Genomic DNA, 26,876 nt, shown 5'->3' on the forward strand with positions numbered 1-26,876 from the left:
TTGGTCTTGTTCATCTTTTCAAGTGCTTTCTTATTTTCTATTTCATTTAGTTCTGCTCTTATCTTTGTTATTTTCTTTCTTCTTCTTCCTGTTGGATTACTTTGTTGTTTTTTTTTTTTCTAATTCCTCCAAATGTGCAGTTAGTTCTTCAATTTCTGCTCTTTCTTCTATTTTGGTAAATGAATTTATGGCTATAAATTCGTCTCTCAGTACTGCTTTTGTTGCATCTCATAAATTTTGGTATGTTGTGTTATCATTATCATTTGCTTCAAGGTAGTCATTGATTTCTTTTGAGATTTCCTCTTTGATCCACTGTTTTTCTAAGAGTGTGTTGTTTAATTTCCATATCTTGGTGTGAAATCTGGGCCTCTGTCCCTTGCAAATTTCCAGCTTGACTCCACTGTGGTCAGAGATATTGTTTTGTATGATTTAAATCTTTCTGAATTCATTAAGCCTTTCTTTGTGGCCTAGTATACGGTCTACTTTGGAGAATGATCCATGTGCAGTTGAGAAAAATGTATATCCTGCTGTGTTTGGGTGTAATGATCTATATATGTCTATTAGATCCAGCTCCTCTAATATACTGTTCAAATGTTTTGTTTCTTTAGTGATTCTCTTTTGAGATGTTCTGTCCAGAGTTGATAGTGGTGTATTAAAATCCCCCACTATAATTGTAGATGCATCTATTTTTTCACTTAGTTTTTCTAGCATTTGCCTCATGTATTTAGAGGCACCCTTGTTAGGAGCATAAATATTTATGGTTGTTCGATCTTCTTGACAGATTGTCCCTTTCACTAAAATGTAGTATCCTTCTTTGTCTCTCACAATTGTTTTGCATTTAAAGTCTGTTTTGTCTGATATTAATATAGCTACTCCTGCCTTTTTTTGGTTATTGTTTGCTTGTATGATTGTTTTCCAGCCATTCACTTTCAACCTCCATGAGTTTCTGGGTCTAAGATATGTCTCTTGTAGACAGAATGTAGATGGGTCATATTTCCTTATCCAGTGTCCCAGTCTGAATCTTTTGACAGGTGAGTTTAATCCGTTGACATTCAGTGTTATTACTTTCAAGGAATTATTTGAGTTAGCCATATTTTGATTGGACTTGTGTTTGTCATATTTTGTTTGCTTTTTTTCCCCCCTTCTCTTTTTGTCTTTTTTGTTGCTCTTACACTCTCTTCCAACTCTGCCTGTCCTGTTTTTTCCTTTCTTCCTGCAGAACTCCCTTTAGAATTTCTTGAAGGGGAGGTTTCTTGTTGGCATATTCTTTCAGTTTCTGTTTATCTGTGAATATTTTGAACTCTCCATCATTTTTGAATGCTGGTTTAGCTGGATAGAGTATTCTTGGTTGGAAATTTTTTTCTTTTAGTACCTTGACTATATCATACCACTGCCTTCTTGCCTCCATGGTTTCAGATGAGAAATCAGCACTTAATCTTATGGAGCTCCCTTGTATGTGATGGTTTTCTTTTCTCTCGCTGCTTTTAGAATTTTTTCTTTGTCTTGAGCATTGGATAATTTGACAAGTATATGTCTTGGGGTGGGCCTGTTGGGGGTTATGACGAGTGCAGTGCACTGTGCTTCTTGGATATATACATCTGTCTCTTTCAGTAGATTTTGGAAGATTTCAGCCATTATTTCCTGCAACACTCCTTCTGACCCCTTTCCCTTCTCTTCTCCTTCTGGGATGCCTATAATACATATGTTTGAGCATTTTGCATTATCATTCAGGTCCCTAAGTCCTAGCTGGATTTTTTGTATCTTTTTATTGGCCAATTCTACTATCTGTTTGATTTCCGATGTACTGTCTTCCACATCACTAATTCTCTGCTCTGCCTCTTCTAGTCTGCTGATATTTGCTGCAAGTGTATTTTTGATTTCTTGAACTGTGGTGTTCATTTCCATCATATCTCTTATCTTTTTGTGTATGTCTGCAATTTCTCCTCCAAGTGTTGTCTTTATGTTGTTAACCTCTTCCTTTACTTCATTAAATTTGTCAGCGATAAATGTTCTGAGATCTTTCATCACTTGTGCGAAGTTCTGCTCCCCTTCCTGATTTTTAGTTTGTTCATTGGATTCAGCCATATTTTCCTGATTACTGGTTTTGTTTGTAGATTTTTGTTCCTGTCTGGTCATCATTTTATCTTGATGGGTTTAATCAGTTCCTTAGCGTCTTTGTCTAGTCTTGGAGATTAATCAGCTGTTGTTTTTGTGTAAGTGCTATATCTTCTCTTTGTCACTTTGTTCTTCTTATTCTAATTTCTTATTGCTGGTTGAGCTCACTTTAAAGGAAAGTATTAGGTCCAGGGAAAGGCAATTGTGTAAGCAAGGAAAAAGTGTAAAGTAGTATTGGTGATATATGTTAACAGAACAACAATATGAGATCTGGGAGGATGGATGTTAGATTCATGTACGTTGTGTAGAGTTATAGCAGTAGGTAGAGTACCTATAATGACGTAGTCGACTGAATATGGGAAGAATATCGTATGAATTGAAAAGCTATTGTTTTCGTGATAGAGGGAAAGAGAAAAGAAAGGCAATAGTTTCAAGAGTGGATAACAGACAGAAAACAAAACAAAGGTGTTAGAAATTAAGAGTTAGACACTTTGTGGATCAAAGAAAGGGAGGTGGAATATAGGAGAGACAGTAGATGATGGAGGATATCAAGATGTAGGCGAAAGGGGATAGTGTAGGTAGCCAAAATCTATTTACACAGAAATGAGGCAGTGGAGGATGAGGAAACCCAGCAAATTGTGAGGTGTTCCCTGCAGCACCTATTGTATAATTAAGATAAAATAAAATAAGAAGAAAATAAGGGATGAGAGAGAGAAAAACCAAAAAAAAAAAAAAAAAAGAGAAGAAAGGAAGAAAGAAAAAGGGGGTCGGTAAAAGGGCAGGGAACAGGTAGGGAAAAGAAAAAAAAGATATACACCAACCACAACAGCAACAACAACAACAAAACTAAATTACTGAAAAAAAAAGACTTTGGGGGATACGCTGGGAGAAAAGACTAGGGGATAATGCAATGTTAGGAATCAGGACATTAAAAAAATAAAAAATAAGACAAAATAAATATAAAAAAACAAAACAAAAGAAAAAAGAAAATGCAAACGTTGAGGGCTAGGACACTCAAGGACCTCAGATGGACTTCAGGGCGTGATGGATTCAGGGATGGAAAGTCTGAGATATTGAAGACTCAAGAGGTGTGAGTCTCTGGGGTGTGGGCCACCAGGGTTTAGGGGACTCAGACCTGGCAACCGCGAGTCTGGTTAACAGGGAACCTGGGAGCACCGCAGTGCAACACAGCCTTCAGGGATCCCCACAGCTGGGTGCCAGCCCTATGGGTGAGATCACCTCCGCAAACTCTATCCTGTGTGTCTGAACTCCACAATTCACTCACTCACTGGGGTTTATTCTGTGGATGTATCACCAATTCAACTTCAGGACCCTTCCCACCCTGAAAGCCCCCAGGACGGCCAGCTGGTGGCGTCTCTACACTGCAGGCAATTTAATGATGCAGATCAATAGCCAGGCCCGGTGGTGGGGCTCCAGCCAGAAACACTGATATCAGAGTCCAAAACCGAAATTCCCACGCTTCGCAAAATATTCCCCTAATCAGCTTCTAGACATCTCCCACCCTGCCAGACCCTGGTGGCATCTCTTTATTGCTATCAATTTAAGTCCATTGCAGATTGACAGCCGGGCTTGGGCTGAGCGGGGCTCTAGGCAGAAGCACTATTATTTGTGTCCGCAATCAAAAATTCCCCTGCTTTGCAATAAAACTCCCGTTTGTCTCCCCAAATTGGTCTGCAAAGGCCTCCTATCCTTTTAACCCCCCAATAGGCCGCTCAGGGCTTATGAATTCCCCAGTACTGCAGAGCCTCCAGATATTGCTGCCACAGTGCCAGTGCCATGGCTCTGCCCACCCCAGGAGGGGGCGTGCCACATGCAACCCTGACCTCTGTGTAATAGAGTCTCAATTATATTTTATAGATGAGTCTTCTCTGTTACCTTCCCACCAAATTGATGTCCAGACACCTCCTGCTCTGCAAATATCCTGAAACAGCCTGGTCCCGAAGAACCTCCAATGCTGCCCAGCCGCTTCTTTGCCTTGCTTGTCTTTACATCGTTGAATTGTATGATCTCTTTATATGACATGGATATCAAAACCTTGTTGGATATGGGATTTTCAATATTTTTCAATAATTTCTCCCATTGAGTAGGCTGCCTGTGTATAATATTTTGTGTGTGTGTATAATTTTTAATGTGCCTTTGGATTCTGTTTGGAATTGTTTTTGGAACGTTGCTACATATATATTCATTATAAGTATCGGTCTTTAATTCTATTTTTTGTAGCATCTTTATTTGGTTTTGATATTAGAATGATGTTGGCTTCATAGAATGTGTTTATTTGTGTTCTCTCCTGTTTGATTTTTTGGAACATCTTGAGGAAGATTGGTATTAGATCATCTTTGAACGATCACTTGTTCTATCACGATGCCTCTTTGAGTTTTGGTTCATCTCATTCTCAGGCTTTTAAATTGCCAACCTTATGTAACCAAAACCACACAAGGGATTCACTAATGGGTTACAGATATTTTTTCCCCAGGGTTTTGGGAAAAAGTGACCTAAAAGCAGTTTTCTCATTGCTGTTTCCCAACTGGCTAGCAGATGGCACTCGCTGGCAAACACTTCCAAGGAAGTGCCACGACCCTCAGGTTAGCCTAGCTTCTGGTCTGGCTCTGCTGGTCAAATTCACAGAAGAGAAACCACTCTATCCTCTGCCACACCCTCCCTCTTCCCAAGGAGGGAGATGGTTGTTCCCCTCTCAGTCAGCTGCACTTAGCCATGGGTTTTATCAGGCTTCATGCCTTGAGAATGGGCGCTGGGAGCCCTTTCCTCCTGCCGAGGGTGTTTAGTACCTCACAGTTGACATTTTGGGCTCTTTGGCTCTCTGTCCCTTGCCCTCCTGGGCCCTGAGCAGTACTGTCTGGGGTTACCTAACCCCCAACACAAGTCCCTCAGACATCTCCTGCCCTTCTCCATTGCTTGTGTGAGAGTTGAGCCCTGCTTGTGTACTCTGATGTCATCTTCCCCAAAGTCTCTAAGCTTTGCTCTTTGATGCATCCCATAGGCTGTGAAATGGTGTGCTATATTTTAGATCAGATTAAGGTATTTAGCAATTTCCTTGTAATGTCTTCATTGACCCATGTGGTATTCCAATGGTCATTAATTAACCTCCAAATATCAGGAGGTTTTCCGGACTCTTTTCAATTATTGATTCTAATTTCATTCCATTTCCAATGGAGAAAATACTTTTCATAATTTTAAAGTTATACAGACTTTAGGATTTTGCTTTGTTGTTTTTTCCATTTGAACAGCAGAGTTTCTATTCTGGAGAACATTTCCTGTGTACTTAAAAGGAATGTATATACTGCTGCCAATGGATGGAATGTTTTGTTCATGTCCGTTAGGTAGAGTTGTTGGAAAATGTTGTACAAATCTTCTATATCTTGCTGAATTTATGACTAGTTCTATATTAGTTCTATCAATTATTGGGAGTGGGTATGGAAACCTTAGACTATGATAGTTCAATGATCTCTTTCTCCTTTGAAATCTCTCAGCTTATTTCTTCAGGCATTTGAAGTGTCTGTTGCTAGGCATGAACATATGTTACAATTGTCATGTCTTTAAGATGTAATATCATTTTAAAAAATTTATTTAATTCACCCCCACTCCCCGTGTTGTCTGTTCTCTGTGTCTATTTGCTGTGTCTTGTTTCTTTGTCCGCTTCTGTTGTCATCAGCGGCAGGGCACGGGAAGTGTGGGCGGTGCCATTCCTGGGCAGGCTGCACTTTCGCGCTGGGTGGCTCTCCTTATGGGGTGCACTCCTTGCGCGTGGGGCTCCCCTAAGTGGGGGACACTCCTGCGTGGCAGGGCACTCCTTGCATGCATCAGCACTGTGCATGGGCCAGCTCCACACGGGTCAAGGAGACCCGGGGTTTGAACTGCGGACCTCCCATGTGGTAGATGGACACCCTAACCACTGGGCCAAGTCCGTTTCCCCTGTAATAACATTTTAATCATTATGAAATATTTCTCTTTGTCTTTATAAAATGTATTGCCCTAAAGCACATTGTCTTAAGTTTGCTAAATCTGCCAATACAAAGTTACTAGGAATGGGTTAATTTTTACAAAGGGACTTGAAATGCCCAAATCAAGGCACCAGCAGAGTTGTTTACTCAACAAATGTCATCTGCTCCCAGATCCTGGAGTCTTCCCACGTGGCAAGGCAAGATGGCAGCTGATCACTGCCATTCCTGAAGTCTTCTCTCTCATGTGGCATGCTCAAAGTGGTGGTTTCTTTCTGAGTATCTCTTCTTTCAGTTCTCAGTTTAAATAAAACCCAACAAATGGGTAGAGACCCAACCTGGGTCACGCTGCACTGATGTAGGCCAATCAAATGACCCCACACTCATGGGAATGGATGGGTTCAAGAACATAACCTTTCCTAGCCTTCACAATATTTAAACATTTGCACTTAGTATATCGGAAAGCAATAGACACTCCACAACTTTTATGATTGCTGTCACATGATAATCCATTACATCCTTTTACTTTCCCCCTATTTCTTCCTTGAATCTAAGGCATGCCTTTGCAGATTACACTTTTAAGGATCTGGCCACTTTATCGAATGTATCAATCAGACCAATGCCTATTCAAATAGACACAGTTCTCCATTTACTCTGAATATGAAGTTTTCTTCCCTGAAATCATCAACCCGACAAAACTACCATCTGTGGACTTACAGAACATCTTATCCTTCATCTTGATATTCCACACAGCTTTGCTTCTCATCATGGTTAATGAAATGCAGTACTGGGCATATGCTAATGGAATTCCCTTATCTTACATTATCAAACTGGAGCAGCTGAATTGACACATCAGTGGATTGACCTTTGGAAGATTCAATTATGGGGTTAGCTGGGTGGCCATACATTGCAGGTCTAGATAAATGTCCTCCAGGAAGCTGTATGTACACTCAATTACAATCTAGTATATGGTTCTGCTTCTCCCAAAGCCATGATCTGTGAGTCCAGAAATCAAGGGATGGCAATGGAGATAACTCACTAGTGATCCTCTACCAAGTGTTTTGCTTCTTATCACCAAAATGTAAGATTTTCCTCCCGGAAAGTTAAAAATGATTTCATCGAAGTGGAAGTCAAAATTCCTGTGGACCACTTTGGTTTCCTCATGCCTCTGAATCAACAAGTAAAGACAGGATTGAATGTACTAGCTGAGGTTATTGCTCCCAGTTACCTAGGGGAAATTAGACTGCTACTTCAAAATGGAAGGAAGAGAATTACAGAATACAGTATATTCCTTAGGATATCTACTTGTATTTCCATTCCCTGTGATTAAAGTCAAAGGAGAACTCTAACAATCAATTTGCACAGGACTACTAATAGCCCATACCATTCATTAAAAAGGTATGGGTTACTGCATTAGGGAAAGAACCATAACCAGCTACTTCGTTTGTTGAGGGGAAATGAATTATGCATGTGTAATAGAAGTAGGTGTTTGTAATTACCAGTTATGATCATATGGCCATTTACCACAAAAAGGACTATAATGGCTATTAATTTTTATTTTGTTAGAAGCATTTTTGCATATGAATATGTTTGTGTATAAACAAACGTCTTTCTTTTCATCCCTCTCCTATCCCCGTATAAGATTAGTTGTATTAGCTTTGCATCATAGTATTTATGTTACAGGATAGCAAGGGTAAGAGTGAATATTGGTCACTCAAGTGCTTCCATACTATTTTGAGGAAACATTAGTGAACTTTCAGTAGTACACAGGATAGTTGTATCATGTCAGATGTAAATATGGTTTTGTTATTGTCTTTATTTGGAGATAAAGTATAGTTTATCTGAGATGTCAGTGGGTGTCCAATTGGCACTGGATAGACAGTTATGATTAGTTTTATGTGTCAACATGTCTAATTTGTGTTCAGTTGCTTTTCTCAAGCTGCCCTAATTGTTTCTACAAAGTTACTTCATAGATGGGATTAGTGCCTAAAATGATTTGACTCTAAGTGAAGAAAGTTACGATGAACAATACGATTGGGACTAATGCAATCAGTGAAAGGTCTCAGAAGGGAGAAGTGTATATTCCAGATATCATAAGGAGTACTTCCACAAGACTACACCTTCCACTGCCTCCTCTAGTTCCAGCATAAGGAATACAGACAGAAGATTTCAACTACCCTCATACTGGAATTTCCAGGCTCTGCACCCTCCTTTAATCAAATGAATCATTTCCTTAAAAGAAATCTCTTCCTCTATATATATTTCTGTCACTGGTGACCCCTGATTGACCCTGATTCTCTATAGAGCTTCCAAAGAAGAGGATGGGAGTGTGGAACTCTCTTTATTTTTCCATTTTTAAAACAATTTCTTGAAGCATATCATTCGTACATGAACATACATAAAGAAAAAGTGTATACTAAATGTGTGGACTTAAAAAACAAATATGCATAACATGACACAGGACTCCCATAGGTCATGTATCACAAACACGTTGCATTGTTGTGAAATGTAATACATTATGTAAGAGTGTGGTCTAAGTAAAATTATACTAAGTATACTTTAAGTATAATTATAGTAAGTATAATTTGGAAGACTTTTCAGTGGTATAATAACCGAAGGAAGAGAAGATATTTGAATAGTGTTGAACTAGTTTTGGGAGGAGATCCAAGTTGTGGTCACATATTTGAAAAATACTGCAATTTTAGTTTCCCAGCTCCTAAAAAGACATCATTCATGGAATGGCTTCAACAGTGAAAACTTACTGGATCATGGACCTCAGGCTCGAAGTCAGAAATTGAGATGTTAGCAAGGTGTTGCACTCCCATTAAGACCTTTGCCTTCTGAGGCTGGCTGCCAGGGCCTCTTGTTCATTGGCTTATCTGTCACATGACAATGCAAAGCACATCATCTTCCCTTTTGTTTTCTAAATTCAACTGACTTGCAGCTTCTGGCTGTTGACCATGGCTATTTTTTTTTTGTCCATTTTCCTTTGCTTGTAAGGTCTTCGGCTATTTTGGAATAAGGCCCACCCACATTCACTTTGTATTCCATTTGGGCATACCTTTACTCATACCATCTTCAAATATACTAATTACAAATGGGTCCCCACCCATGGGACCAGGGGTTTGGACCTGAAGTTGCCATTTCTGGGGCACATGATTCAGTCCCCAATACCTTCCTTGAGAAGGAAGTTTCCATCCCATATGGACAATAATTCTATGGGAACCTGTGATAAGCAGAATTTTAGGATATCCCCAAGAATTCCCATCCTCTGGTGTATAGTATGTGCCTAAGCCCAAGCTCTGTGGATGAGATGAACTTTATTCACTTGATTATGCAGTGGATCACAACAAGAACCAGGGACTCAAGGCTCCTGGAGGAATTGCTAAACCCCTGTGTGGTCAGCTTGTATCTTTGTATCTGCTCCATAATGACATGCATAATGCAAGCTCTCTTTGGAAAAGAATGCCACCTGCTATAAAATCAGCCCATTCTGAACTTGTGGTAGTTTGGTCAGTAGGACAGAGAATCTTACAGAGGGATTTTCCTGGGATCCCATGACCATCAAAACTACCTGTGTTCTGAGATGGTTCAGCTAATCATGGAAATATGAAGAGATGCAATGAGGACACTTGTGTCATTGCCAATGACTTTACCTGTCCTTTTGTAATTGTCAATGACTTTGCAGCTTTTGTCAGCCTTCATGGTGAAGAGGCTGTGAAAGGGATATTGTAACACTGATTGCAAGCTGACTCCACCACCAAAGAGTTATACTCAAAAAGCCAGTGGCAGGGACCTTGAATGTTTCCTTTAATAGGTTTATTCTCTTACCAGAGCTGCCCCAGCCCCAACAATCCCCAACGTACAGCAGATCGTCAGAGTGACCAACACCATGGCTTTCCTTGAAAACTGATGGGGCATTCTGACTTCAAGATCCACCTTTAGAGTCCTGAATATCAACAAATATAAAAACATAAAACTTTTATTTTCAATTTGTTGAGTGCATTAAGCACTTCAGCCTTCCTTCCTAAATAAGTGATAAAGTACATATAGAACATGAAGTATATTATATATATTCCTTTAAAAAAAATTATGCTGAAGTTTTTGAAACAATTCACACTTTGTATTATTTAATCATTTGGATGGGTTGCATTGGTGTTATGTGGTTTGTTTGCATTTCCTGTTGACTTAAAATATAGCTCTCCTGTTTAATGTAGAGCATTGGTGGTCAGCTGTGTTTTCCCTACTCTTTCCCCAATACACATATGTCACTCCCACCTGTACCACTCATTGATAGTTGTAGTGATTCATTTGTTGTTGTTGTTGTTGTTGTGTCATCTTGCTGCATCAGCTCTCCGTGTCTGCGGCACCATTCCTGGGCAGGCTGAGCTTTCTTTTGCACTTGGTGGCTCTACTAATGAGGCACACTTCTTGCATGTGGGGCTCTTCTTCACAGTGGACAACTCTGCATGGCACGGCACTCCCTGTGGGCATCAACACTCTGCATGGGCCAGCTCCACATAGGTCAAGGAGGCTGGGGGTTCTAACTGTGGCCCTCCTGTGTGGTAGATGGATGCCCTATCCACCGGGCCAAGTCTACTTTCCAAGAAAATTATTTAAGATGTCTATGAGAAGTGTTATGTTACACCTTCCTTCAGCAGAAGGGAAAAGTAAGTGCAAAGTGCATGATATTGGAAAAGAAACTTTTAGATCAGTGATATGCTTGTACAACTATCCTGCCTCCTGTTGTTTTCTACTATTTATTCCTTAGTTTAAGTTCTGCCTTTTGAAGAAATACTGAGCAGCCAAACTCTCACTTTTTCGTATGACAGCCTTCAGAATATTTGAACTTCCTCATTTAGCTTAAGTTTAAACATTCTCTACTTCATTTATTCTGTATGTGCTCAATATGTATTGTTTCTTTTTTTTAAGTTTTTTTGAAGATACATAGATCACACAAAATGTTACATTAAAAAGTAGGTTCCCATATACCCCATTCCCCACAACCCCCACTCGTCCCACATTGACAACTTCTTTCATTAATGTGGTACACTTATTGCAGTTGATGAGTACATTTTGGAGCACAGCTACACAGCATGGATTATAGTTTATGTTGTAGTTTATGCTCTCTCCCAGTCCATTCATTGGGTTTTGGCAGGATATATAATGTTCTGCATCTGACCCTGCAAAATGATCAAGGACAAATCCAAGTCCCCAAAATGCCCCAATATCACACCTCTTTTCCCACTCCCTGCCTTCAGCAACTCCCATGGCCACTGTCTCCACATCAGTGATATAATTTCCATTGCTAGAGTCACAATAGTTCTGTTGTAGAATATAGTAGAACAGCTCTCTGTTATGAATTAAGCAAATCAAACTGTCTGAGAGAGTTTGAGGCTGGAAGATAGGCTTACAGGAAATAGTTGGTGAGTGAAAGGTTGTGAATTGTCACCCATATGGGGGAAACCTATGATAAATTAGAGGTAAGTAGTTGTGCGTGAAGGGATCCAACAGGGGCATAGGGATACTAACGGGTTCGGCTTTGCATGGTTGAGGTGAGGATGGGTCAGATGGTCCACAGAATTGGGGGAGGGTGGGTGGGTCAGGTGAACAGAGGAGATTGTCAGGTAGTGGTTGAAACTGTAATTTTGAGAAAACTCTTAAGAAAATATAATAAGGAAGGGTTACCGGTTTAAGGTGTTTGATGTGTCTTCTGGCACAGGGTGCCCCTGGGTCAGGCTTCTAGGGAGTTTGTAAGTGCTCATCATGTCATAGTGTGTTGTATATGTGAGTGGAGCCCCATACAATGAGTGGGAAGGTGTTATAACCCCATCCTGGGGAGGCCTGATATTCTCCCACAGAGGGGAGGCTGTCTCTTAAGAGCATAGGTGGCTCCCGGTGGGGGACAGATTAGTGTGTCAAGCCCTCAGCATTTTTGCAAGTATCTACAAATCTTGTCCTTCAAGAAGTGAAGTTTGGGTGTCAGTGTGGGCTCTAAGGGCAGGAGGATAGAGGAATAGAATAGTTGGAAAAGGGGGTCCTTTGGGGGCAAAGGGAAGTGTTCTGCATTATCCTAAAATGATAGATAGATACAGGGCATGTTAGATATCATCAAAAATTTATAAAGGTATATAGCTTAAAATGTAAAACATAATGTAAACCATAATAGAACCATGGTTGGTACCTAATGTTTCAACATATGTAATTGTATTTAAAAAAAAAAAAGGAGCACCCTATTGATGTATGCAACAGCCTAGATTTAACTTAAGAGCTTTATGCTGAGTGAAAGAATACTTAAGTTCTATAACTGTATATTTACATACAATTCTAGGGTAAACAATTGCAAGAGTTGTTTACTATGAAATATAATCCCTGGGGAGGACACTGATGGTATATAATGAGGTGGCTGTGGACAGTGGAATGTGTGTGATGTGTGGATGGGGTGTGTGTGAATTTCTGAACGTCAAGCAGACATGAGGGCAGCAAATTGGACTTCTCCTCCAAAGGCTCCCTCCATTCCTGACCATCTTGGAAGAATATTCAACACTTCAAGTCACAAACTCTGCCCTTCCATATGTTCCCAAAGAAGAGATAGAAACCAGGGGAAGAAGTAACAATTCAGTGGAATGAATGCCTAGTATGTGCCAACTCTTTTAGTGGGCTTTGGCACATGGTTGTCAGATGGTGGTCAATGAGGAAGTTCAGGCAGAATGGCCCTCCAGGCAGTTCTCACTCTGCAGGCTCATGGACATATTTTAGTGATTGGGCATGGAACAGTGTTTGGACAACACCAGAATCTCCCACCTGCTGTCAACTCTTCAACCAAAACAAGGATGGGAGATGGAGATGACACCCAGGTATGTGAAAACATGAGAGCAAAGCCAAAAAGCCCTGGACTAAATGTGATGATGAATTCCATCCCTGACTGAGAAGAGAGACCACAGGAGAGTTGAACTAGTTTCTTACAAGCAGGATTCATTTACTATTTCAAACATCCTGAGCTGAACTATGTTACATCCATTTTCCAATAAAGAACTTGGAATGGAAAGGACTTGGTGACTTTCCCAAAGTTTTACAGCAGTGAATGGTGGAGCCAGGACTCTGTTGTTCCCTCAATATATTTCATTTAATAATCTATCTGGTCACTGATTTAAACACCAGGAACAAGCAGTATGGGAACACACGATGAGGATGCTCTACCCAAGTGGACCCTGCATGACATGGTGCTTAGGAATCTTCTAGACATTAGGTGCTTGGTGCCCACCCCTTGTCATACTGCCTCTGGAACATACAGCCTATGAGTCCCACATCATTTTGCTGAGGTGCAGCTTGGAACAGAGAGAGGGCATCAGCTGGAGAAAGCATGGCCAAGTATAAAATTCCATTACAGAAAGGACAGTAGAGGGTAGACAGCCCCTGGATGCTGCTCACTTTGGAAAAAGAAGTAAAGGTGAAGGAGAAATTGTGGACAGAATTGTGGGTAATATGTGAAGATGACAAGAGGAGAGGGTCCTGATATGTGACTTTCTATCCCAAGCTCTTTGCCAGCAGGGAGCATGGGTGCCAGGAAACCTTGGTGAAAGGGCAGCCTTATCGCTATTTTGCCTACCTGATGCGACACCACCCTGCAATGCAACCTCAGCTGTGTGTGCTGATCTGTTGCAGAGGACACACTCTGGGAGTCATGGATTGCCTGAAACCACAAAGTCGATGGGGAAGGAATCAGAACATAGAACTTAGAGAAGGCAGCACTGGCCAGTAACAAGTGTGAGTGTCAGGTAATCTCAATGTCTGTTAGGGCTGACAGGATGAGTCGAGAGACTGGACCATGGACACCTCAATTTGAGAGGTTAGTTAGAGATTGGAGGGTGACAAAAAAAATTTCAGTACAAAGTGGGTGTGCACTGTGTCTCCTGGATCTCAGGTTTTTTCTTGATTGTATCCTCATATGAAACTTAACATCTTAATTCAGGTCCAGAACATGCCCACCCAGTGCTCAACTAAACTCTCCACACCCCCCAGAATCAAATCCTAGTCACTAAATCCCACATCCTCAGGCTGTCTAACTGTTCTAACCATGGGCCTCGACAAGAGCGCAGGTAGGGGGACGATTGAGTGTCTCAGCACTTCTCCACCTTCATCCCAAATTAAATATACCCTGCACATGCAGGGCAGCCTGTGGCATGCTAAAGAAATCGAAACATTTATTTTTCTGTTTGCTTTTTTTTTTTACCATGAAGTTGGTTTGAATTTCATTGGAAAGAATCAATTTTAGACATGAATATAATTTTCTACCTGTGTTCCATAAAAAAATTTCAGTCATTATTTAGGGAGGAGAGGGAGCAGTGCTTGTGGAGTGATCCTCAGAAGAGACCAAAAGTTCCTGAGGCCAGTCCCCTTGGCCACAAAAATTAATCCCTCCCCAGCTACTTGGACTCTTTCCTGCACCGAAATACACAAAGTGACTTCATATCCTCCGTCCCTATATCATATTGCATACAGAGAAATTTTGATGGACTTCTGTATCCTCTTTTACCCCACATTCTTTTCCTGTCCATATTAGCATTAAGAAATAGGCCAACTCTAATTACACATTTAGTAATCCTGAGTCTTAATATGCTATCTCCTCTATAGAGGTGGAAATACACAGATTCATGCCCCTGGGAAGCAGGCCTTGGGGTGTCTACTCAAACCAACCATGCAACATATGACCTGCATGTGCTAAGGACCATGGAAGCTCCAATGTCTACATCCTGTAGGTAAGGAAAGCAGAAGAACACTCGGGGAAGGTGTTGACTCACATATCAGTTATAGAAAATTAGCTGATATTCCAGAAACCAAAAATGTAGAAGAACAACTTTCCATGAGGAAAGTATTAGGAGATACAGATAATATCCTGATGGCCATCCAATGATGGCCACCCACAATGGAGCCAGGCCTTGTGAGAAGGCATAAGGAAAGAGACCAATGGGGACTTGTCACTAAACAGGAAGACCATGGCATTTCTATTTTCCCAGGAGCAGGCTGAAAGAATATAGACTGAAGCAGGACAGAACTAGGTCAGTCACCTGTGGATCCACCGAGACTGCAGCCATCCGTATCCCTCCACCTTCAACATCCCACCATCCCTGAAGTAGAAATATTGGACATATATAATATTGCAGAATGGAGAGCATTTTAAATCAAAACTAACTTTATATACATTTTCAATAAAACTCCCAAAACTACCACTCCTCAACCCCTACCAAAGGTATCATATTCACATTAGAAACTCTTTGAAGGCCCTCACTGTCCTCCCCACATTCTCTAGAACTGCCAAGGAATAACAGTAGGACCAGGAAGCAGAATGTAGACTCATTTTGTTAAAGCAAGAGGAAATCTACAGTGGGGGGGGCCACAATGGAATGTCTGGTATGTGGAGAGTTTGGAACCCTGCTCCCTACTCTCCACACCAGGGCTTCTTCTTTCTAGGATCCAAAAGTTGGTCACATCTTCTTTTTTGAGATGAAGAGGATTGTCTTGCACCCAGCACCAACATTTGCCTCCCAGAGGCCCCAAAGTCAGCTATGAGGTCGGATTTTCTTCCAGCAGAAGGACCATCAACTAAAGTTGTGTTTGGAGACTTGGCATCAGGATGAGTAGTTTGATTTTGACCTCTTTTCAGAGACGATACAGACAGGGATTCTCCACGTGCTCTCTTGATTCCAGAGGTGTGATACACTCTTCACAAGTCCCCATGGCTGCAGTTGATGTGATGGTTTCAAGGGAATGCAAGGCTGGGGAGCTCCTCATCTCCTCCTCTTCATTGGACCCATCTGCGGGCTTGGATTTGGTACTTATAGGAAAGGTTTCTTGCAGAGGCACCTCATCTCTGCTTCCGAATCTAAGGGAAGAGTGTCTTTGGTGTTGGTGGTGATAAGACATTTATTTCTTTATGATTTGTAGATTGTCTTGACTCCTTGGACAGACAGCATTGTCTTTAAGGAGGTCCAGGCTGTTGTCTGCTCTGCCATCCCAGTGTAGGGCACCAGTACTGACTTGAATCCGTAGAAGTTGGCCATGCTCAGCTTTACTCTCTGCACCATTGCTAGACTTACATGTGGAAGTACATCCAGTTCAGATGTATCATAACTTGGAGGTGCTTCCATACCCTCTACATTTCAAGGACAGCAGACGCTTCTCAGCCAGCTGTGGTCAAGGAAATAGACAATTAATGACTGCAGATGTTTCTCACATGAGGTGGCTGAATGTGTGGCGAAGATGACTGCACTGGGCCAGAAGGCAGGTAGGTTTTGTATACATATATTATAGCTTATTCTGCCCATCTTCCTATGCACGATTCCCAAACTTGCAGTCCTAACCACACCTACCCCGTACCTCTCCATAATTTCCTCCCTACTGGTTCTCCATTTGCCCCCACACCTCCCCCTATTTTTCTCCAGATGCCATGCCACCCAAGACAAAGTATGTTAGACAAGGTCATGTAGATTACATGATGTGAGGCCCTCCCACACTTGGTTTACCTGGGTGGGCGTGAGTCCTTCCTCTTGCTGCAGCTCCTCTGTTAGGGACAGAAACTCTACATGTGCTCCTGGGGAAAGCAATTCTGCCAGAAATTGTGGGTGAATGACAGCCTCCAGCTGGGAAGAGTAATAAAAGGGGATTGAGCACACTTGAGAAAGAGTCACCTGTCGGTTTTGGAAGCAGGAGGGAAAGCATTGACCCGGCACCCCAATCTGCAATCTGTGGATGTTTGGGATGATGACCTCCAACAGCTACACATATACACACTAACACATGCACACACACACAAAGACTCAAATACACATACCTGTACCCACTCCACACTGCTCAGGAGATACGGAATAGACCCAAGTTTCAACAGACTGGGAAAGAAGCACAGACCTGAACATGCTGACAGTGCTAAAACTAAGGACTCTGCTAGACACCTCACCTAAAATCCACCCACCTTGGTGATGAAGTCTTCCTCTGCACACAGCTGGTGGATGTAGTTGAGGAGATCCGGGTCTGCATAGATTCCATCACGTTCCTGCTGTCCATGTCCTTCCTCTTCCGATTTTCCATCTTCCCCCTCGGAGGCTGAGTGCAAAGGCCCCACCAGCCCATCCATGAGGTCAATGTACTCTTTTACGGCTTCAGGTGGGATCTCCTTGGGGGCCTTTGTCTTCAGAGCCTGCTGCTGTCTGCGTTGCCTCTGGCTGGAAACCTTGGCCTTGGGCCCTGACTTTTTTGGATTGGACATTAAAGGTAGGGACAGAGGTCAAGAAGTAAAAGTGGAATGAATCTCCAGCTTTTATTTTCCAACCATATCTTGGTGAGAGTAATATTTTAGGGATAGAAAATGCTTCCACTTGGTTCATGCTAATCTGAAACTACATGAACATTTATAGGATAAAATTTAAAAGATGAATGATCTTAGAGAAGTTTCTGTTCAAGAAAAAGAGGAACTTGTGATATTGGAAGCTATCCCTTCCCCCATCCCCTAATCATCAGGAATATTATATAAATGTGTCCCTTTTGACAGTCAAGATGAGAGTGCAGTTATGACAGCTGACAAAATTGACCTAGCCCATGACAAAGGGTAACTGAGAAACTAGGTTCTCGATGGGTTTCTCCTTTGGAAATACAGAAGGCAAATCTTGAAAGGAATGTAGCTCATGAGTCCTTTTGCCTTCTTTCAGTCCCCTTTGCACCTAGTCTTCTGTTGGAATGTGATGAGCCATACCTGGCTTCTGGCCTTCCATAGTGCCTGGGGACACCTGTGGATGAAGATTTGGAGGGACTGGTTGTGGAGGGCACTGGAAACCTTTCCTCTCCTCCAACATCTGAATCTGCCTCTCTTCTTCAATTTCAAACTCCTTGAACCTAGCATGGGAGGAAGGCACAAGCAGTGTTGACAAGATGGCCTGGCCCACTGTGATGCCTACAAAAAGAGATCAGCACCAACAATAGGGGAAACTAAGTGTCTTGGGAGGGATATCAAGGTCTTGGGTAAGTGCTTTTCCAAGAGGCATTTTACTCCTGGCAGTACAACCACAGTTTGGAGGTACTTCTTGAGGTCCCCACAACATCCATTCATCTACAGCAAAACTCATCATCACTTAAGGGGAATGTGAAAGAAATGAATCAATTTGGTACTTGGCAGATTTCAAAGTTGAGACTACAAGTTGTAATTTCTTGACTATACACTGTTTTAACTAGTATCTAGTGGGCTTCAACAAAATTGGTATAGGTTCTCGAATTAAATTAGTCCGTGTGATACATGACAGGATCATAAAGGTGGCCATCATCCCCAATTCAAGGATGTCATAGCAAAAACTAGACAGATGAGCTAACAGTAATCACACGCTGGGATCTGAGTTGTTAATATTATAAATAAAGGAGGGATCAGTGCCCAGATCTAAGAATCCTAGAGCCTTGTCTGTAAACTGAATGAAGACATAGGGTCAAGAAATGCTTGGAAAGAAAGTAGAAGGAAACATTATGGAGGGGATTCAATTTCCAATGCTGTCCTTTTTATTTTATTTTTTGTCATTGCTTTGTGTTTTAGCCAAGAGTTTAACATGCAGTTGAACAAATTGTTCACAGGATATCTGAGATCCTGGCTTCCCCTAACCAACCTCCTCCACCTCTAATTATCTGGGATGACAGGGAGCCATTTGGACATTATCTCATGAGGAGAGGTGGGCCCAAAGTTCTATGCCAATAGGCTCCAGCTGCCCAGAACCCAGAGAGGCAGAAACATGCCTTGTCAAGCATATCACCCCTGCAAAGTACCTACAACCTAGAGGCTTAAAGCCATCAGGATCTGTAGGAATTACCCTCAACCCCATCCTAAGACCTTCAATTTCATGACATCTGCAGACCCAATATCAGAGAAGGGTTGAGCATCCTATGGAAGAAAGGTGAAAAACTGTCCAGTACTAAAGGTGAAAGTGACTGCACAGAGGAGTTGGTCCTTCAATATCCAGGGAATAGTGACCTAGTTGACACCCCCTCTACAAGTATCCCTTCTATTGACCAGCAACAAAGCAAGACCCCTGCCTGGCTTCATCCTCCCCAATAACACCCAGCCACAAAACCTAGCAAATTAACAAGGATCCTTGGACTCACTTTGCTGCCATCTCGTAGTAGATCATCCGATCAAAGTTGCTTGTGTGCCGCCAGTCCTGCACGGCCCTCTGCAGTCCCTCGTCCAGGCTCATGGTAGGCTTCTGATGGGCCAGTGACCTAAGCACTGGGCAAAAATTCCCCATGTCAGTAATATTCTACATGCACCTTCTCCTACGCCTGTATGATACTACCCAGCCAACATCACCTGAACCCCATCACATCTATCCACCTTCATGATGCCCTTTCTGTGTGTACCCTGTGATTTTAAGTGCATCTCCCTTGTACAATCCCTGCCTGAATATTGAATATCAATAAAAGAATAATTTCTAGAAGTCCAGCTCAATGAAATGATTCTTTGGAATCTCTGACTTCCCTTTGTATCTTCAATGGTACTGTGTAGTGAATGAACTGGGAGAACAGTTTAAAAGGAGATTCCGGGGCTATTCCCAGGGGTCAAAAGCTAAGTAAACAACTTCCCAGGTGACTATTAGGTGATTAGTGCTTTGGAAAACAGAGCATCAGAATACGAAGAGGAGTTAATATGCAAAGCCAAGGGTTGTTAAAGCCCATGTCCATGGACAGCCATGGGCTGCCTCAAGATACAGAAGGTCATGCTGCTGCCTGCATTTGAGAGTGCTCCAAGAGTGTTCAAGAATGTGGGAGATCAGCTAACATGGAGTTGAAGAATGTCAACCACCACACCATGGAGCCTAGAGTGCCTGCAACTGGAAGTGGGGGGGGGGGGTTGCATCCAATATCCATGTGGAATCTGAGCCTCCTCTTGACATAGATGTGCAATGAACACAACCAATCCAAAGTCCAGAGAGAAAATGTGGCATTGGTGTGGGAAAAGTGGCCATGGTGGCTGCTGGGTGCAGGGAATGGGAGGAAGAGATGAGATGTGGAGGCGTTTTCGGGACTTGGAGTTGTCCTGGGTGGTGCTTCAGGGACAATTACTGGACATTGTAGATCCTCCCATGCCCCACTGGATGGAACGTGGGAGAGTATGGGCTATGATGTGGACCATTGACCATGAGGTGCAGCGATGCCCAGAGATGTACTCACCAAATGCAATGGATGTGTCATGATGATGGGGGAGAGTGTTGCTGTGGGGGGAGTGGTGGGGTAGGGGTGGTGGGGGTGAGTGGGGACCTCATATTTTTTGAATGTAATATTTTTAAAAAATGAATAAAAAATATTGAAAAAAAATATGAAAACAAGGAAAAAAATAAACATACTACAAATCTACAGTGGCGGAAACTGCATGGTATTAGCACAAAGACACACTGATCAATGTAACTGTACTGAGAGTTCTAATATAGATCCTTCCATATACACTCATCTGATATTCAACAAGGTCACCAAGCCCACTCAATTGGGAGAGAATGGCCTCTTCCACAAATGGTACTTGGAGAACTGGGTTTCCATATTCAAAAGAATGAGACTGGAACACCATCTCACATATTATACAAAAATCAAGACAAGATCGATCAAAGATCCAAAAATAAGAGCCATCGCCATAAAGACCTTGGAAGATAATGTAGGAAAGCCTCTAAAGGATCTTGTATTAGGAAATGGTTTTATGAACTTCACAGTCAAAGCACAAGCAAGGAAGAAAAAATAGATAAATGGGACCTCTTCAACATTATAAACTTTTGCACCTCAAAGGAGTTTGTCAAGAAAGTGAAAAGGCAACCTTCCTACTGGGAGAATAAAATTCAGAAACCATATATCTGATAGGAGCCTAATATGCAGCATAGATCAAGAAATCCTACACTTTGAAAATGAAAAGGCAAAAAACCCATTTCACAAATGGGCAAGTGCTTTGGATAGATACTTCTCCAAAAAACAAATACAAATGACTGAAAAGCACATGAAAAGATGCTCAACATCACTAGTTATTAGGGAAATGAACATCAAAACTACAACAAGATGTTATCTTATACCCATTAGACTTGCAACCATAGATGAAAAAAAAAACAGAAGATGACAAGTATTGGGGAGGATGTGGGGGAATGGGAACCCTCATCCACTACTGGTGGGAATGTAGAATGGTGCAGTCATTTGGATGATAGTTCAACAATTTCTCAAAAAACTAACTAGAGGTCTGCCACATGATACAGCAAATCCACTACTGAATACATACCCAGAAGAACTGAAAGCAAGGACACATCAGATACATACACACCAATGTTCATTGTGGCATTATTTACTATTGCCAAAAGTTGAAATCAACCCAAATGCCCATCAAGAGATAAATAGATAAAAAGAATGTGGAACATACATACATTGGAATATTGCTCAGCTGGAAGAAAGATTATAGCACTGACACAATGGATAATACAACATGGATGAATCTTGAGGATCTTATGTTGAGTGAAGCAAGTCAGGCTTTGAAGGACAAATACTTCATGACCTGACTGATATAAATTAAGCAATTTGAGCTGACTCACAGAACAAGCGTCTGGAAGATAGGTGTACAGGAAATAGAAATGGATAAGAAGACTGTCAGCCAAAACCTATATGGGTGAAGTCTATGATGACGTGGAAATGTGTAGCTGTGCAGTGAAATGACATGGCACGGGTGTAGTGATACTATTGGGTTTGGTGCAGATCTGACAGGGGGTAGGATGGGGAGGGAGAGGTAGACAGTCCTTGGAACTGGGGGATGGCTGAAGAAGGTAGCAGGTAAACACTGGGGACTGGCAGGGATGTGATTAAAAGTACGATGTTGGGAATGCTCTTTTGTCAATTTTACAAGGAAGAGTTACTAATTTAGTGTGTTGGATGGAAGGGCATTTGGGGCAAGGTATACCTGGGACGGGCTTTTCAGGAGTGTTCAAGAGATCATTTTTATGGGTAAAGATCCACAGGATGTTGTTGGATTCCCATCGTGGGGAGGCCTGCTATGTTTTCAAACAGATGGGTGGGAGTCCCTTGAGAGTATGGGTGGTGCCTTATAGGGAAGGACAGACCAATGTGTCAAATCCTCAGTGTTATTGCAAGTTACTGAATCTTGTCCTTCAAGAAGTAAAGCCTGGTTTCCCCCATGGTCCTCAAGGGAAGGGGAGGAAAGAATAGAAGAAACGGGGCATTTGGGGAGCAATGGAAATGCTCTACATGATATTGCAATGATGGATACAGGTCATGTTTAATTCCATCAAATATTTATAAAATGTATGGTCCAAAATGTAAACCATAATGTAAACCATGGACCACCCTTAGTAGCTATATTTCAATATTGGTACATCAGGTGTAAAATATGTACCATCCACATATAAAAATGTTAGTCATATGGGAAGGGGTAAAGGGGGAAAGATGATGGTTATATGGGAGTCCCCTGTTGTAGTAGTTTGATATAATTGATGGATTCCAAAAAGAAATATTGGATTATGCTTGGAATCTGATCTGTACATGGGCATGATTGAATTATCATTAGGGCATTGAGTCCCTACCACTTGGTGGGTGGGGAATCACAGATAAAAGGAATGGTGAAGAACAGAGTTCGAGATTTCTGATGTTAGAGTTTGATGCTGAAGACCTGGGAAGTCATTACCCAGAGGAAAGGGAAGCCAGCACCAGGAGGGAACCTTGAACCCAGAGAAAAGCAAGCCCAGGAACATAGGAAACTCGGAAGCCAAAACCCTCACAGACATTGTGAGACATCTTGCTCCAATAGACTTCAGTGAGGGAAGTAACTTATACTTTATGGTCTGGTATCTGTAAACTCCTACCCCAAAATAAATACCCGTTATACTTCCCAGCAGATTTCCAGTATTTTGCATCAGCACCTCCTTCGCTGACTAATACACCTATATTCTGTATGTGACTTTACTGTGACCTAAAACTTCTTTGAAGACCAAAAAAAAAAAAAAAAAGACACTGGAGTAATGGAAGAAAATAAGATCACTGTACATGCAGGAAGATATATATTACAGTGATGAAAGGAAAAACACACAAAAGTTTTTAAAAATTATTTTTCATTATATTTTTAAAATCCCAATTTTAAAATTTTAATTTCTCTAAATTATTATGTATTTTCTTTCTTACATTTAAACCTATCATTATTTCATTCTCCTGTTAATTATAGTTGGTGATATCCTTGGTTTCATTTTAAAGGAAGTTTTGGGTCACAGAAGGGTTTCAACTATGGTAGGGTAGGATCATTGTTGTGGGGTGTCAGTGTGGGGGATATATGGGAGGAAGCTCACCTGGGCATGCATATAAGGCATAAAATGTATTTTAGTGTTCATGGGGCATTTTTACAGTGAGTGAGATTCACACAATAAGGAAAGAATATCAAATTCCCATTGTGGGGAGCTCTGCCACTTTCTGTAATGGAACGGCAAGAATCCCCCAAGTACAGAGGCAATGACTAGTGAAGGAGGATGGTCCATTGATGGGCCCTTGATATTGATGGCTATGCTTGTGAGCCTTCACTCTTGAAATTGAAACTTAGCCTACTATTGTAGGGTGCCTAAGAGTTAGCTGGTGGGAACCACCCTGTGCTCAAAGGTGGCCTCTCTCTAAGCCAAACTCAGCATATAAATGCAATAGCTTCCCCCCAGCATGCTTTATGACTCCCAGGGATGAGTAAACTCGTGGAAATAAACTCTGGAGTATGGGTTACTAAGAAATGGAATGAGGGTTGAGAATGAGAGCTGATGATTGATGTATGTAGTGATATAATTTGGTTAACTGTAATAGAGTGGAAATGAATAGGGTTGAGAGTAACACGTGTAACATATTATAGTAATGCTCAGAGGGAACATTATTGCTTAAATGCTCAAATCAGAAAATAAGAACCTCAAATCAGTAAGTTAAACTTCATCTTAAGATAGTAGAAAAAAGCAAACTAAGTCCAAAGCAAAGAGAAGAAATGAAATAATAAACATCAGAAAGGAAATCAATGAAAGACCAGGAAACCAATAAAAAGCAATATTATGTTGAAAAGATCAATAAAATAGTCAAATCTTGAGCTCAACTGAAGTAAAAGAGGGTTAAATTACCAAAACCAGGAGTAAGGATGGGAACATCACTACTAAGATTATGGAAGCAAAAAGCTTATGAGCAAAAATTGTCTCAGTGGGTCACTAGGGGTCAGAGCGAGTGGTGCCACTCCCATTTCCACCCCTTGACTCCTGGATCCATGGATTCTGGTTGTGGCAGAAACAGCACCATAAAGTGGATGCTGATTTAAAGCATACACAGCCTCCTGGAGAACATTGCCCCAGCCGTGCAAGGTATTGCCACCTAGTTGGCACTGTTAATGAGTCTTTGACAGGCCACTCCACCATTCTCTCAATCTAGCTGCTTCGGCTGATGGGGAACATGGTAAGACCAGGGAATTCCATAGGCATGTGCCCATTCCCGCACATCATTTGCTGGGAAATTAGTTCCTTGAGCAGAAGCAATGCTGTGTGCAATGCCAGGGCGGTAGATAAGACATTCGGTAAGTCCATGGATGGTACATTTGGAAGAGCCATTGCATGTAGGAAATGCAAACTCATATACAGAGTATGTGTCTATTCCAGTTAAAACAAATCACTGCCCCTTGCATGGTGGAAGTAGTCCAGTATAGTCAACCTGCCACCAGGTGTCAGGCTGGTCACCTCAAGGAATGTTGCCATATTGGGGGCTGAGTGTGGGTCTCTGCTGCTGGCAGACTGGGCACTCAGCAGTGGATGTAGCCAAGTCAGCCTTGGTAAGAGGAAGTGCGTGTTGCTGAGCCCATGCATAACTTCCATCCCTTCCTCCATGGCCACTTTTTCCATGAGCCCATTGGGCAATGACAGGAGTGGCTGGGGAAAGAGGCTGAGCATTAGCCACAGAGTGGGTCATGTTTTCCACTTGATTATTAAAATCTTCCTCTGCTAAAGTTACCCTCTGGTGAGCATTAACATGGGACAAAAAGTTTTCATGTTTTTTGCCCACTGAAAAAGGTCAATTCACATAACTGTTCCCCAGACCTCCTTCTCACCAATTTTCCCATCATGTTTCTTCCAAGTCCCTGACCATCCAACCAAGCCATTGGCAACATTTCATGAACCAGTGTACAAATGCACCTCTGGCTGTTTCTCCTTCCAAGCAAAATGAACAAGGTGCACTGCTCAAAGTTCTGCCCACTGGGAGGATTTGCCTCACCACTGCCCTTCAGTGATGTCCCAGAAAGGGGCTGCAATGCTGCAGCTGTCCACTTTTGGGCGGTAGCTGCATATCATGCAGAACCATCTGTAAACCAGGCCTGAGTTTTCTCTTCCTCAGTCAAATGATTGTAAGGGACTCCCCAAGAGGCCAAAGCTGTGGGCTGGGAAGGAGAAAATAGCATGGCAGTGGTGGTGATCATGGGCATTTGGGCTATTTCATCATAGACCTTTCTCATGCCTTCACAACCTGCTCAAGCCTTTCTCATATATATCACTTCCACTTTATTATGGAGTGCTATTGTGCCCTCCTGACTTTATGGTTTGGTGGGTCAGACAATACCCAGCTCATGATAGGCAACTCAGGTCTCATGGCACCTTGATGGCCCATAGTTAAGCATTCAGTCTCTACTAAGGCCCAGCAGGAGGCCAAAAGCTGTTTCTCAAAAGGGGAGGAGTTATCTGCAGAGGATGGCAGGGTTTTGCTCCAAAATCCTAAGGTCAGTGTTATGATTCACTTATAAGGGTCTGCCAAAGACACCGGACAAAATGATGATGAAGGACAAGTGCCATGTGAAACAGAGTGTCTACAAATGCAAGCAAAACAGCCCTTTCCATCTGTCCCATAAGATCTAAACCGCTTCTGAATCTGAGACAGAGTGGGCATTAAAAACCCCCAAAATGTACGGTTTAGGGAAGAACCAACTTAAGGTGGTCAGCAACCATGGACAAAGTAAACATTAATGTTGTAACAATGGAAGAACATGTAACATTGATGCAAAGATAGTGCTTAGCAGAGGTTCTGAGGGGAGGGGCTGGGGATACTAGGTAGAAAATAGGGCATTTTTAAGGCACTGGAATTAAGTGTAAACTGCAGTGTAAACTGTTGGCCTTGGTTAGTAGTAATGCTTTAATGTTTTATTCATCAATTGTAACAAATGTACCACACAATTGTATGATGCTACTCAGAGGGAAACTTGTGGGAGTGCGAGGGGTCAGTTGTATGCAGATCCCTTATACGCTTGATGAAATTTTTAAAAATATTATCCTTACAGAACACTCATCCAAAACAAAATGTTCATGAAAACACAAACAGATGAAAATAGCATGTGGTAACAGTTTCCACTTATTATCAATAGACCTTCCACAACCTAAAAGAAATACATCCAACAGAAATTAGAGCAAACATTACAGGTACCAGCGGCATGCTAGCACCATATCCCTAACATTAGGAAAAAGACAAAGAAGAGCAGTCATTACCATTTCTATTCAACAGTGCAATGCAGGTCTTTACAAGTGCAATTAAAAAGTTAAAAAAAGAAATGTGTTTTAAAGCTTGGAAATCATGTGCACAATCATCATATAGCCAAAGAAACCCTCCGGAATCTACCAGTGAATTATGAGAATCAATGAGGGGGTAAGTCTGTCTGTTAAAACATCAATCAACCAAAAGCCTTTGCATGCATAAAAGGTAATTTAGTATGAGGCTATTTCAGTGTATGGAATA

At 41.8% G+C, this 26,876-nt stretch overlaps 1 protein-coding gene and 1 pseudogene across 4 annotated transcripts in view; one reads left to right on the top strand and one right to left on the bottom strand.

Moving 5' to 3' along the window:
- Window positions 1–1,687: 1,687 nt before the first annotated feature.
- LOC131276121 (COP9 signalosome complex subunit 8-like) lies at window positions 1,688–10,005 on the top strand (annotated as a pseudogene).
- A 6,616-nt stretch (window positions 10,006–16,621) lies between these two features.
- The window catches only part of LOC131276088 (NUT family member 2G-like), a 30,717-nt gene continuing 20,462 nt past the window's right edge, over window positions 16,622–26,876 (bottom strand). For all 4 annotated transcript variants that reach the window (XM_071212263.1, XM_071212264.1, XM_071212262.1 and 1 more), the window contains 4 exons: window positions 19,227–19,350; window positions 17,839–17,978; window positions 17,062–17,337; window positions 16,622–16,732 (listed from right to left, as the gene is read on the bottom strand). In XM_071212263.1, the coding sequence (XP_071068364.1) occupies window positions 17,249–17,337; window positions 17,839–17,978; window positions 19,227–19,318 (321 nt within the window). In that variant the 5' untranslated portion in view covers window positions 19,319–19,350 and the 3' untranslated portion in view covers window positions 16,622–16,732; window positions 17,062–17,248. The remainder of the gene's footprint in view (window positions 16,733–17,061; window positions 17,338–17,838; window positions 17,979–19,226; window positions 19,351–26,876) is intronic.

This window comes from Dasypus novemcinctus, chromosome 26, assembly GCF_030445035.2.
Source record: "Dasypus novemcinctus isolate mDasNov1 chromosome 26, mDasNov1.1.hap2, whole genome shotgun sequence".
In the NCBI taxonomy this organism is placed as follows: Eukaryota; Metazoa; Chordata; class Mammalia; order Cingulata; family Dasypodidae; genus Dasypus; species Dasypus novemcinctus.